Source organism: Triturus cristatus, chromosome 5_1, assembly GCF_964204655.1.
Source record: "Triturus cristatus chromosome 5_1, aTriCri1.1, whole genome shotgun sequence".
Taxonomy (NCBI): domain Eukaryota; kingdom Metazoa; phylum Chordata; class Amphibia; order Caudata; family Salamandridae; genus Triturus; species Triturus cristatus.
This window is the reverse complement of record NC_140587.1, coordinates 567,160,826-567,174,847: the sequence shown is the minus strand read 5'-3', so window position 1 is coordinate 567,174,847 and position 14,022 is coordinate 567,160,826. Positions and strand designations below refer to the sequence as shown.

At 41.6% G+C, this 14,022-nt stretch overlaps 1 protein-coding gene across 1 annotated transcript in view; it reads right to left on the bottom strand.

Moving 5' to 3' along the window:
- Window positions 1-14,022, bottom strand: part of SLCO5A1 (solute carrier organic anion transporter family member 5A1) — a 399,251-nt gene that overhangs the window by 26,922 nt on the left and 358,307 nt on the right. The window contains exon 8 of the mRNA XM_085605480.1: window positions 4,511-4,752. Coding sequence (XP_085461606.1) covers window positions 4,511-4,752 — 242 coding nt within the window. The remainder of the gene's footprint in view (window positions 1-4,510; window positions 4,753-14,022) is intronic.

Genomic DNA, 14,022 nt, shown 5'->3' with positions numbered 1-14,022 from the left:
ACACTTGTGCGGCACCTTCTGTAATACACATAGCACTGGTGCGCATTTAGTGAGGGAATCACTTTGCCTCTGCGGCCATGCTGTATTACCGATGTGGGCGCAGAGGCAAACATGCCCTTAGGAGGTGCACTGATTGGGACTCGTCAATCAGGTGTAGCTTAGTTTCAGTGGCACACTGTGCACTGGCCACATGTCTGGGCATTCTATTGCCACTTAGGGCACTACATCATACACACAAAAGAGATGAACATTTTCAATAAGTCTAACCACTGGCAATCACTTGGCGTAGCATTTAAACCCAACATTGCTTGTGTTCTGGTTCATGGAGGACCTGGCCTGGCATGGTATTGCATAGGCTCTGCTCCTCCTATATGCCTATTTCTTTATAGGCCTAAACATAGACATAAAATTATTCACTAATATAGTGGTGACCCGTTTGGATCCACTGCTTCCAAAGATAATAGAACCAGACCAATAAGGTTTCATACCAGGTTGCCAATGTGAGGATGATACTAAGAAATGTATTCACACTGTAGAGCGTGCCCAAAGAAATTGCAGCAATGTCCTTCTACTCTTGCTCAATGCTGAGAAGCATTTCTCAGGGTAGACTAGATGTTTATGGCTCAGTTCCTTCACTCATTGGGTTTAGGATAATGCTTTTGCACATGGGCCCTGGTGAGTTACTGCCCCCAAAAGCCTTCATTATAGTTAATGGCATTAAATGCTTACTGATATCAACAGAAAGATGCAGGAGACAACGCTGTCCACTCTCGCCTCTCCACTTTGCACTGAATCAAGAACCACTAGCTAACGTAATTAGAAAGAGAGATGAAATAAAAGATGTTACATGGGAGGAAGAAAAATTTATATTCACAATCTTCATGGATGACATAAGGGCCTCCATGGAGCACTTGCTGGTTTCTCTGCCACTTTGTTGAAGGAACTAGAAAAATAGTGGGTTATGCCTGGCTTTAAGTTCAATATTGCAAAATCTGAGGCGATTATCCTTAATTCAATTGCTTTGGCAAATTGGCCTTTTGAAGACAATGATCCCATTGGCATGAGGCATTGAGGCAATAACCTACCTAGGAATTCAATTAAGCCATACTACATTGCAGATTATAACACTTAATTATGCTCGGCACAGAATGGCTTATGAAATACCTTCCATGGATAGGCAGGGTGGCTGTCATAAAAATGACCATCCTACCTAAGATTTTATATGTATTCCAAACAATACACTTAGCTGGCCCAGGTGTTTAACTGAAAACCCATCAAACCCTAATAACCAAATTCTTATGGTTGAGGAGGACTCAGAGATCAGCGAACAGGATATTATAATGGTTGATAACACATGGAGAGCTAGCTGTCCCGCATATTCTGACATATTACCGAGCTACCCATCTTTTATGGGTGGTGATATGGCAGAAAGTGAAGATGAGCAAGCTATGGTGTTACATAGATTACTTAATAGAAGTTACTCTGCTGTGCAAGGGCTGTGTCACCTTCAGAGGAGCTGGAGATTATATTCGTCCCCGTTGACTAGGGCGACGTTGTCTGTGTGGGACAAGGTAAGCAAGCAACTTAGCCTAACATCCTACCCGTCACAATTTACTCCCATTTTCTTCCATTCAGACTTCTCCCCAGCTACTGGTAAGCAAAAGTATCTTGGTTGGGGGGAGCAGATGTTTTTTTGGTGGCTCTCTGTTTCATAATGGTCAAATAAATGCATTTGAACGCATAAAAAGCAGCATAACCTGTCAAAGAGAGGTTTGCATATTAGGAGATAAGGCTCTAGATTTTCCACCTATCGATGAAGAACGGGGTAGCTCGTCCTTTCACATCCTTTGAGAAATGGTTGAAGGAAGGGGCTCATGACTGCAAGGTAATATCAGCCCTTTATAAACAACTAGTGGGCCTGATCTTGAAAAAGAAAACACATGGACAGAGACGGTGGGACAGAGAGCTTGGTGGGGTTATAAGAGACATAAATTAGGAATGCTTAAATGACAAACCTTCATCCCTGCTCAGAGCATAAAACTTAGAGAAACCCTTTACACCATTCTCACATTTTGGTGTCATACCCCAGATATCAAATCACAACAAGAAAAATGTTGGAGGCAATGTGGAACTACTGGCACCCTAACACATCTTCTGTGGAATCTTCCCAAGTTACATAGAAGTGTGGGTATATAATCAAGAAGTTAGACTTGGCCTTTGATGTACAGATTCTGTGGCATCCTGGGGTGGTTCTCTTGGAACAGCCATTTGCAGGCAGTAGATCTGACAGATCTTTGAGAGGGAAACAACTAACAGTCACTTTCATTATGCCTTCACAGGTGAATTTGCTGCACTGGGAGAGGCACACAGTCCTGAAGCCTAGAGACTGGCGACATAAACTGTGGGAGACATAGAGACAATTACACTTTTCCTAGAGCCAGGGCCTGCTTTTGCTGTGGGCATGCTGGGCCCAAGCCCGGGGCACCTACAGTTAGTGGGGCGCACATGTAGCTCACCTCCTGAGCTTCCTTGAATAATGCTTTCATTCCAGGTTGGCGTTCAGTTCATTACCTCTGCAGTGCAGGCCTTCTACATTCATTATGCTCCCTCTTTTCTTCCACTCACCCTTCCTTTTCCACCGCCCCATCCCGTGGACTGATGTGAGGGGTCAATTGGTAAATGTGTGTCGAAAGAGGCTGTTCACTGATTTGAGGTTTTCCACCGGGACGTGACATGTGAGCACAACAGGCCCTCCACCAGAATACTCAAGAGAGGCACCACATTTAGCTTTGCCTAGGCTTCTGTCAGAGTGAAGGATAGCCCTGCAGGGAGCACATACTTGAGAAATAAGAGAAACATTGGGATTCGCTCATTTGGATTCTCTCTTGGGAATACAGTGTTAATGTGTCCTTGATACCTAACAATCCTCTGCCTCATTCCAGACCACCTCGGTCAATTGCCAAATGTGAGATTCCCTCCAAATCCTCAACTTGGCCTTGCACTTTACATACAACACCAATGACAAAATCCTATAACTTGCCCAAATACTCTTTATCATCTAGAGGGATGGGGAGTAGAGAAGGAATACTAGAGTGATGTTTGTGTTTCCTTTTTTGTTTTTTTGTCGTAGTCTAGTGATATAACGGGTTTTCATTGCAACTTGCCGACCAAGGGCCGTATTACAGAAAGTGCCCTGGGGTGTAGTGGGCATTTGCACCAGCTTTGTGTGCTCCCGGGGCACTTTGGTATCAGAAGGGTCCCCAGACACTTGTGCGGCACCTTCTGTAATACACATAGCACTGGTGCGCATTTAGTGAGGGAATCACTATGCCTCTGCGGCCATGCTGTATTACCGATGTGGGCGCAGAGGCAAACATGCCCTTAGGAGGTGCACTGAAAGTGTACCACAAAAAGGTAGTACACTGTCAGTGTGCTGCCTGAGGGCAGCCCTCTCGAGGGATGACAGGGGGGATCCCATGGACCCCAGAAATCCCCCTTGCGCTGGATGCAGTCACTCACTGCACCCACCTCCAAGGGGATCTCTAATCCCTTTTGAAAGTGCAGGCGAGTTGCTGCCTGCACAGAGAAACAAAGAGCAGTTTTTAAACAGCTGCTATGCTATGTATGTATCTTGAATGCGTGGCTGCCCTGAGGGCCACACATTCTTCATAATAGGGTGCACTTTCCCTGTTTGCACCTGGGGCACCTGATTAATGGTGCGCTGTGGTGCAAACAGGGAAAGTGCGCCCTTTCAGTAATACGGACCCAAGTGGATTGTAGGCGATGTTATGTGTATCTCAAATGTAGTAAAAAGTGTTAAACCATAATAAGAACATCTGCATAAAATAATGTTAATAATGAAATAAAACATATTTCGACAAGAATACAAATTGAAGTACTGGAAAGCTATAAAACAACAAAAAGTTTAATTTAAAGGTGAAGCAATTTAAAAAATAATTCAATGCAATTACTTCATTATGATATTATAATTGCATTTGTTAAAGTATCATTGTAATCTATTACCATCATTTATCATTTTTAACTGATAGGTGGGATGAGGGTAAATATGTTTATCCACTTAAATGCGTTCTTGCCAGGAAAGACTAACATTTGGAAAAATCAATGGAGTTTCCACTGAGGTTTATATTTTTCCCCTCAAATATTAATCTTTATTTAATAACTGAAATATCTTTTACACTTTTTGAAAAGTCAGGCTTGTTTATAAAAAGAAGTCATACATTGTATAACTTTTAGTGAACCAATTACTGCTATTTTCAAGCCCTGAAAGTAGTGTACAGCCATTTACTACCACTTTGTGCTCAGTGAAACACGTGTCGAGATATTTTTCATTTCTACGAGCAAACTGCCATTCGCAAATAAATTATTCCAAAATTGGGAATATGTAGTTGAGGGCTGAAAAGCATTGATCATAGAGCCAAGACATCCACAGGCATGCATTCTGTTTCTGACTTCTACAAAGCCAATCTAACCTGCTGCTTGTTGTATTTACCTGAGTGTTACGATGATAACGGATGGTTGGGCACACGCTGTTATGAGGGTAACGATGAAGAGGAAGATGAGGAATGGGATAAGTGTATTGCAGGTGCGATTACACTTCCCTGACACAGCGAAGCCATTTTCATTGAGATATGTTTTGACAATAACCACCCTGAGTTGGCTTCGCTGCCCCACTGTCGGTGGAGTGATAACTTGGCGACTTTGAACACAGGCACACTCTGTATAATTCCTTGCCTGAAAAAAAGAAAAGAAAATCATTTGATTTCATTTATTGAGGTAAATAAATTCTTATTGTGTTGAATGTGAGGCCATTTTTTTCTCACAAAACAAAATACATTCTTTACAATGTCTTGAACATTGTTTTGGATGCACTTGAGAGACAGACTTAGGGCCAGACGTACAAAAAGTAGGGATTGCAATTTCCAATTTGCGATTCTTACTGAATTGCAATTCCTTATTTAAGAAAACGTACATCTTCTATTTAGCAATTCCAAGTGGGTCGCAAATTGACCTACCTCATGAAAATTAATGAGGTAGGTCGTAATTTATGACCTATCTGAATCGCACCCATGACATGGTTGGTAGCCTGCGGAGGTCAGCAGACCACCATGTCTGTGATTGCTTTTAAATAAAGTTTTTTTTTTAATGCAACCCATTTTCCTTAAAGGAAAATGGTATGGGTTTAAAAATAGAAGAATGAAACTTTGAAGTTTCATTTTTTTAGAGCATGCAGGGGTTATAAAAAATATTTTTTCAACATTCTCAAATGGGCAGGTGTCCCGATGGGACCTGTTCCCATTTGCGAATGGGTTACTACCACTTTCAAAATGGTGGTAAAGTATTACTATTTTGCAACCAGAATTCGGTAATACATACTATATCCATTCGGTTTTTGAAAGGCACGCCCAAAACACACTCCTTCCAAATACTAAATCGCAAATGAAAATTGTGATTTGGTAACAAGTTGCTGAATCACAATTTGCATTTTACACATTTGAGAAAGCATTTTTCCGCTCGCAAATCGGGCCGTTTGCTACAGTAATAAAAACTTTGTACATCTGGCCCTATATTACCAAGGAAGAACATTTCAAATGTAGGGAGCTAAGCATCCACATACAATTTGTTCATTTTTAGCCACTCATTGTATAATAAAAGGCTTTTTAACTTTATCTTGGAGGTAGTCAAGAGTATCATTGTATCAAAGTAGATGAGTTAATCCAAATAACCTGAAATGCAGATGATTTATGTGTTTCAGTAGGAGAGCTGCAGTTGTAAGTGGCGACATAAGATATCATGTATTTACATGTGAGATCCGTCAATGTTTTAGTTAGGTTTTATGATTAATCTATGCTTGCTCACCTGTAATTAGTCATAATGGTGACATATAATGCAGTTGATTTCCATCAGATGATTACATTAAAAAATTCAGTGAACCAGACTAAACTTTGACATATATCAGGCCCAATTCTGATGAAGGCAGTATCGTTGCTCTGATATTATTGAACAGCGAAGCCATTATTTCATCTATTTCCAATGGTTAACATAGTCTATTATACTATTTTACTGATCAATCTACATTTGGAGAGCCCTTGAAGCACTTTATTGGAATGGCTCAGAAGGTTTTTCATAAATCACTTCGTCTGTAGATGGGAACATTCAAGCTGCTGCAGTGCAGAAGTACAGCACTTGGGGTCAGAGGCAGTTCATGTTTCTACAGTGCACAAGTGATAGGGTCAAAGGCACAGGATGCCCCAGCTGTGCAGCTGTTGTGCTGCAGGGAATGTGTGTTCCTGCCGTGTGCAGGTTTGTGGATTGAGAGGAAGTTAGGACTTTCTCAGCATTGCATTTCAATCTTCATTTGATAATTTTCACACAGTGCTGCAGCACCACATATGAACAGGGTGCTCTACAAACTGCCATTATGTAAATCAACTATCAAAATTTCACACTGCCCTGTAGGGTGCCTTCTGCAATAAGACAGGCATCGCTTCCTCTGCTGCATCTGCATTTGAAGCATCAATACCACAACCAACATGGTCCATTCAGGGACATAGCTTAGTAGGTAAGATTCGGGTGGGGGGGGGTGAATCTCAAATTTCCAAGCTAAGAAAGCAGGAAACAGAAGGGTGGAAGGGTGAGATGGTCAAGTTTTGGGATGGACTGTTTCGATAAGGAACAGAGTCAGTACGGATTTGCATTATGTGGGCTTCTGTCTAGAGTGGCACAGTGGGAGACAAACAATGGATTGGAATGCTATCCTGAGCAATTGCCATGGTTTAAATTATTTGCAAGCATTCATTCCATCACCTATTGGGTGTTTGGTTGCCAGTAGTATGCTTGGAAACTGGAGTACTTCTATGGGTGCAGAGCTACTACTATTTTGGTAAACTGCTCACTATGTATATTAAAGATCTACAGGGGAGGAGACGAAGCAGTGAGTAGGTAATGGAGTTTTTAGCAAGAGCAGACGGGCTTCCACAAGACCGTGGAAGCATGGATCTGGAATGAACTGGAATTTCCAAACAAAGTCCAAAAGCCTGGAAATCAGCATATGCATACAGTGGAAGGTCCAGAAGCGTATTAGAACACTAGAGACTCCCACAGGTAGGTCCGCTGGTGGTGGGCATGAAAGCGTCGGGAGTGAATCGTGGCACTATTGCATAAAGGTGGCATAGCTCTAGCACAATGGTGGTGAAAATTCCTACACAAGGTGAGAATCCCTTATACCAAATGATAAATAAGCGTGAAAGACATATTATGCACATTTTGTGAAAATGACAAGCATGTGTTTGGGGGCCTAACATTAAAATCTGGCATTTTAGACAAAATATGTTTTAACAACCATCTTTTTGTGGGATTGGAGCATTTTATCCAGAAAGAAAATGTGTTTCATGATAAAAATGTCTTGATTTTTCGGACGAAGGCAGGCTGATGGTTCATGCAAGTTGATAATATTTGATAATTATATTTCAATTAGTTACTTAAGGGGAAATTCAAAATTAGGTCGGATGGTTCATTTTATTTCGCTGCTTAATACCACAGGTCAAATACTGATATGGTTATTTAATAACAAGTGAAGGCATTTCATAATCGTTATTTATAAAGCTCTCTATGATGATAGTACCACTGCTGTCTGAAGCCACATCATATGCAATGGGTGTACTCTGTCTGCTCTATGTAGTACTATTGCTATATAAGCCTTTAGGAGGAGCATAATTATGTGGTCTATGGCTTCTGATTTTGAGAGTGGTTTATGTTTTGATTTTTTCACTTGAAGTTGAAGTACAAAAGAATACATGATTATGTTTTCACAAACCATAAGGAATTTTTGGTATACTGGCCATTGTGGACAACATATGCTTACATTAAAGAGCTGGGTAAAAGCTAGTATAGCAATTCACCACTAAGGCTTACATGTATGCATAATTTTCATACAATGGCATTGCGGTTGCTGTCATATCAATGTGTGCTGCACATGCAAGCATTGAAGCTGTGTAATTTGAACTTCACTGGCTGAGGCCTGTCTAAGGTCAATAATATATATATATATATATATATATATATATATATATATATATATATATATATATATATATATATATATATATACATATATATATATATATATATATGTTCCCACAAGATTAATATTATGCGCTCTCAGTCACCAACAAACTCCAAATCCAAAGATGTCAACAGGGGTGTTTATTCTCACAACGCGTTTCAGCTCGTTGCAAAGCCTTGATCACGTGAGGGGGGTGCGATGAACAAAGAATAGATAAAGTTTTTTAGTGGTGTATATATATAAATCCACATATCACTGTGTGTACCAATATTTTTATAATCAAATATGGATATTGTTTCTTATTGATTGGAGGTGTCATTTTGGGCTAAGTTATGTTTTGTAAGTTTTTATCTCTAGTAAGCACAGAAGTAATTTATTAGGATGGAACCTTTGCACATTACCCGTAGAGAATAACCGCATTTTCAGTGTTGTCAAATAGAAGTGGTATTTTAGGTGAGTAAAACACTCTGTATTGTATTCATGAATTACATCTTTGCCTCCTAAATATCTCACGCTTCCTCCTGAAGAAGATCCTGCCAGCTGATCATTAGATATGTTTTTGCTGAAAGTAACTCATTTCTGTCACATGATTAGGTTCAATAGAGAAACATATAAAAACTGTACTAAATTCCATGTTTTTAGCATTGCATGCTATATGAGATGTGGAGTCCCACAGGGTTCAGCAATCAGTCCCCCTCTGTTTAATATCTACTTGGCCCTGCTGACCCCATTGTTCAATCTTGGGGCTTTAATAGATTGGTTCTCATCCTCAGACCCACCCCCTGAGCATGGGACAACACCTGGTGGCCCACCACCCTTGGCAACCCCCCCACTCCCACGGACTATGCCCGGAACCTCAGCATCATACTCGACTCCTCCCTCACCATGATCCGACAGATCAACGCTGTCTCCTCCACGTGCTTCAACACCCTCCACATCCTTCGCAAGTGGATCCCCCCCGAATCCAGAAAGACCATCACCCACTCACTCATAACAAGCAGACTGGACTATGGAAACACCCTCCACGCCGGAATTAACAAATCCCTTCTTCACAAACCCCAGACCATCCAGAACACCGCTGCCAGACTCGTCCTCTGCATCCCGCGACATGAACACATCATCCAGCACCTTCAAAACCTCCACTGGCTCCCTGTCGAGAAGAGAGTAACCTTCAAGCTACTCACTCACGCCTACAAATCCCTCCACAACACCGGACCCCAATACCTCAACGAAAGAGTCTCCTTCCACATACCCAAGAGAGACCCCCGCTCCGCCGACCTTGCCCTCGCCTAAACCCCGTGTATCCGCAGAGCCAGAGGGGGTGGAAGAGCCTACTCCTACATCACAGCAAAGACCTGGAACGAGCTCCTGCTCAACCTCAGACGTTCCCCCACTCTGCACACCTTCAGGAAGAGCCTCAAGACCTGGCTCTTCTGCTGCTTCGAAGCTGCACCCCCCCCGCCCCAGCGCTTTGAGACCCTCACGGGTGAGTAGCGCGCTTCACAAATCCCTGATTGATTGATTAACATCATATTTGATGCCAACGATATTTAGTTGATGCTTGCATTTCAACATCTTGATGACATAATGGTTGGCAACTTTCAGGGATGTCTTTCAGCTGTAGCAACCTGGTGTCTTAAGCTCAACTACGAAAAATCTAAAATTCTATTCTTTGTGGAGTGCTCCCACTTAGATACATGTAGACTATGGCCTACTGATTTAGGTGTAGCCCCTATTCCTACATCTGTAGCCAAAAACCTAGGGGTTCAACTTGACAGAGCCCTTTCTTTTAAACCACAGGTACAGACTATTGCTATTTCTTTATCTTTTCTGAAATCATTAAGAAAGACGATAAAATACCTCCCATTGGTCACCGAAAAAGCTATTGCGCATTTCTTGATTACATCATGACTGGACTACGCAAATGTCCCTTATTTAGGAGCTCTATTGGAGTTGACAGTCTACATTGGGTGCAGAGTGCGCCAACTTGTTATTTTACTAAATATCTCTAAACAGGAATCCATTCAGCAGGGGTTGAAGCAGCTGCATTAGTTACCCACGAAGCAGAGAAGAAAGTATAAAGTGCTAATGATTATCTGTTTTTTTTCCCCTGAGTTCTATACAGTATGAACTGAACCCAAAGTTATTAGAGCGCTTTACATGAGCATCAGTTGTGTTACAAACACATTTGTTTTGTTAGGCACAGGGGGATTAAGGGGTTAATTAGAATGGTCCTTGGTTTGACTTCTGACCGCCTTATTACAATTACGGCGCTCGGAATTCAAACTGGCCAGTCAATCCGGCTGACTTCCGACGGGCTCAAGGAGTCCATCGGCCAGTAGGAAGGGCCGCATAATCCTGTGAGGAAGGCGTTTCCGCCTTTAAGATTAAGATGATGGCACTTGCAAGAGCAAATTCACATTGGCCTTTCCGACATGGATTTGCAGTCGGAAAGTGCCTTTGGCGGCTCCTGGCAGGGCCTCCTTTCCCCCAGCCCTCTTGTTGAGGTCTTGGGGCGCACCCATGGCCCCACTGTAAATCCCTGCACCGTGTGGCAGGCTCCTTGAGGTGACTGCCATACGGTGCAGGGATTTACAGAGGCTCCCATTTCTCTATGGGAGCTTGTGCTACGGCCGGTTTACTGATGCAGCATAAGCTCCCATAGAGAAATGGGGGTATGAGGCCACACCTTGTGCGGTTACATTGTAATTGCAGTTTCGGGACGCTGACTGGAGTTTGGTCGGTCCCGAAACTGCAATGGTGTCGCCCAACATCATTATCATGCCTTAACTGATTTGCCCAGAATCACAGGATGTTGAGCGTCCCTGCCGAGACTCGAACTCAGTTCCCCAGCTTCGAGGTAGACCGCTCTAGCCATTAGGCCACATTCCCCTATAAAACTTTTCACAAAAATGGTCCCTCCGACATTCAGAAAAAAAAATATATATATCCCTCACAGGGTCTTTAGCTCTTCTAATCCAAACCTCTTATGCATTCCTAGGGTGCAAGGAGCTAGAGCAGAGGGTATATCTTTCTCTTTTCGGGCACCTAACCTGTGGAACTCTTTTACTGGAATATCTTCGAGGAATCCCAGCAGAAACCGCCTTCAAGGCACACCTGAAGACTGTGTTCTTCCCGGAGGTGTAATCTGGTCTTCTCTTTCTATCTCAATCTAGCGCCCGGGACTCTTCTTTGGAAGCAGCTGCTTGCGCTTTACAAATTATTTTTAATTCATCTATTTTCATTTTTGGCAAAAGCTCTGATAGGTTAGAATGACAATTGCTTTTTGATTATTTGATGTGCTGATCACTATTTTTGCATGAGACACAAATGAGACTTTTGATTCCTGACGTGTGGTGTTTTACTTTTATCAAGTTGAACGCACAACTTCCTTCAAAAGTGTGTATGAATCAAATCCCTACTTTGACTGCTGGTGGTGCAGCGTGGTTTGAGTATCATTTGATACAAACTGACAAAAATCCCTTGGGAAGAACAGCCAGCCCCTTCATGCCTCTCAACCGACCCTGCCATATGTAAATTTGATGAAGTTTTGATCAGTGTTGTTTGCGTAATATGCTTTTCAAAGAATGATCATTCACGCATCTTGCAAAAGAGTCCTGAGAAGAAACAATACCATTCTCAAAACAAAATGAATTGCGCGACCGTAAATTGTATCGTATTTCAGTTATTTACCAGACGTGAATCCCTTCCAAACTTGTTGAGTAATTGTCACTAATGGGTGCCAGGCCACCTAAAACACATGACCCTACCAAAAGGGCTGGGAGTGTCGCTTCATTAAAAGTAATTGCAAAAGAGTTCTTCACCAAGCACCAGATCAGTAACAGTATCATGGTGATGTTTGATGAGTGTGCAAAGTATAGACAAGTTAAAACCCAAAATAATGAGTAAGATTAAAACAACAATCACATTGATGTCGCTAGATGAGTCCATACTCAGCTATACAATGTAGGAGCCTTTGCCAACCATGGCAGGGAGAAATGTGTGGTACACAAAAATATGGATGAACATCAATTCACCAAAATGCCATCATATGCCGTTTGACCCTTACTTCCACTCACAAATACATGCTTACATATACACACGCATTCACGCATACACACTCTCTCAGATATACACACTCTCACCCGCAAGCACGCATATGACATACATTTAAAAGTACTTTTTTTTTACCTCTGCTGCCATGGAAGCTCATATACCAGCTTATTGTACTCCATTCTTTATTACACTAATAGTGAAGAATATATTATTATTCTCAATTATTGTAATAAACAATTGACAGAAAACAGTGAAAGTGGTTCCCCAACCGACATCCATAAGGACGAAAAGCCTCTGGGTTCCTGGTACTGATTTTGCTACCTCTGAGGTCGCAAAGGTAGTGCCAGGGGTCGCATGGGACAAGCCAGGGGTCGTATTTGCGACCCTTAAATGACGTCCAAGTAAATATGGTGCATATTTTGACTGGTTTTGTAATAAAATATGTTCAAAGGTTTCACAGATATAGCTGGACATCCTCAAAGGCTGAAGGTCCAGTTTAGAGTATGGATAGTAACAGATAATCCTGAAATTTGTGGAGGAAGTGCTAAATATTCTATAGGAGGAGGAATAATTACTGACATCCTTATGATGAAGATATTTCTGCTGCAGATTCTTCAACGGAGGTGTTTCCTCAGTGCATAATGCAGACTATACTCCATAAATTGTAGGATTTTTAACTGCCATCAAATTCTAAATGTTGTCGGGATAAATCTTAACATATCTATTACCACCTTCAGTCTTCTTAAAACATGCATGAAAATGAATGCATTGACATAAGGAGTGGTTAGCATTAAGATTTTCATGTATTACTTTTGAAATTATATGTCTCATTTGAAATGATATTTGCACCCAGTGACACTCCCTCTGGGAACATGTTCTTCAGTACAACTGACCAAGGGGCATATCATCAAGGACCGGAGATAATTATCGATAAGCGCACTCAGCGCTAGGATAATTATCGATAAGCGCACTTAGCGCTAGGATAATTATCGCCGGCTAACGTGGATTTTTATTGCTGAGTTAGCGTGCTATTAGCAACGCTTATCTCAAAAGCGATAAAAATCCTAGCGCTAACTGCCAAACGTGAGATTATCTCTTGAAATCCAGCGATAATCTCACAAAGTTTGGCGTTAGCTTGATGATAAGGCAAGGCAAACTTAGCCATGATAGCCACCTTCCATATGATATCATGGCTAAGTCAGTCTTACAGCAGGCGTAAGGAAAGTAGCGATAACAGGGGTTACCACTACTTTTCTTGCCGCTATGCTTCTTAGCGTGGGGCTTGGTGATAGGAGAAATGTCGCTTAGCGACATTTCTCCAGTCATGTCAGGGCAGGAACGCCCACTTTGCATCTCATTAGAGATGCAAAGCAGGGCGTTCAGAATTCAGGCGCTAATGCAAGGTTTCACGCGATAGCTTGACCTTGCTGATTTGGCGATAAAATTATCGCCGCTTTTTGCCGCAAAAGCGGCGATAATTTTTTATCGCCTCGTTGATGATATGCCCCCAAGTATTTTATTCTTCTTATATGCTTCTAAATATGTTGAGAACAACATACGTTTTTGTTCCAAACCTGAGAAGAAAAACAGGGTTCAACGAGAAGTACCAATGTAATTAACACATTGTTGAGCAATCTGATATAAGTGAATTCTAGCAGAGGAATATTTATCATGAAATATTACTAAGCTTCATATTTTGATTATCAGCTTCAGCGAAATATATGATGACATTATTTGAAAGAAGCCATGAAATACCTTATTCATAGCCGAACATACTCTCTGGCACCTAGGGAACAATGTCGGCATGAATCTTCGAAGTTGAATTTGATTTATCATTTAACTATTATCTTTAAATATATTTTTGAAAAGAAAGATAAAATGCC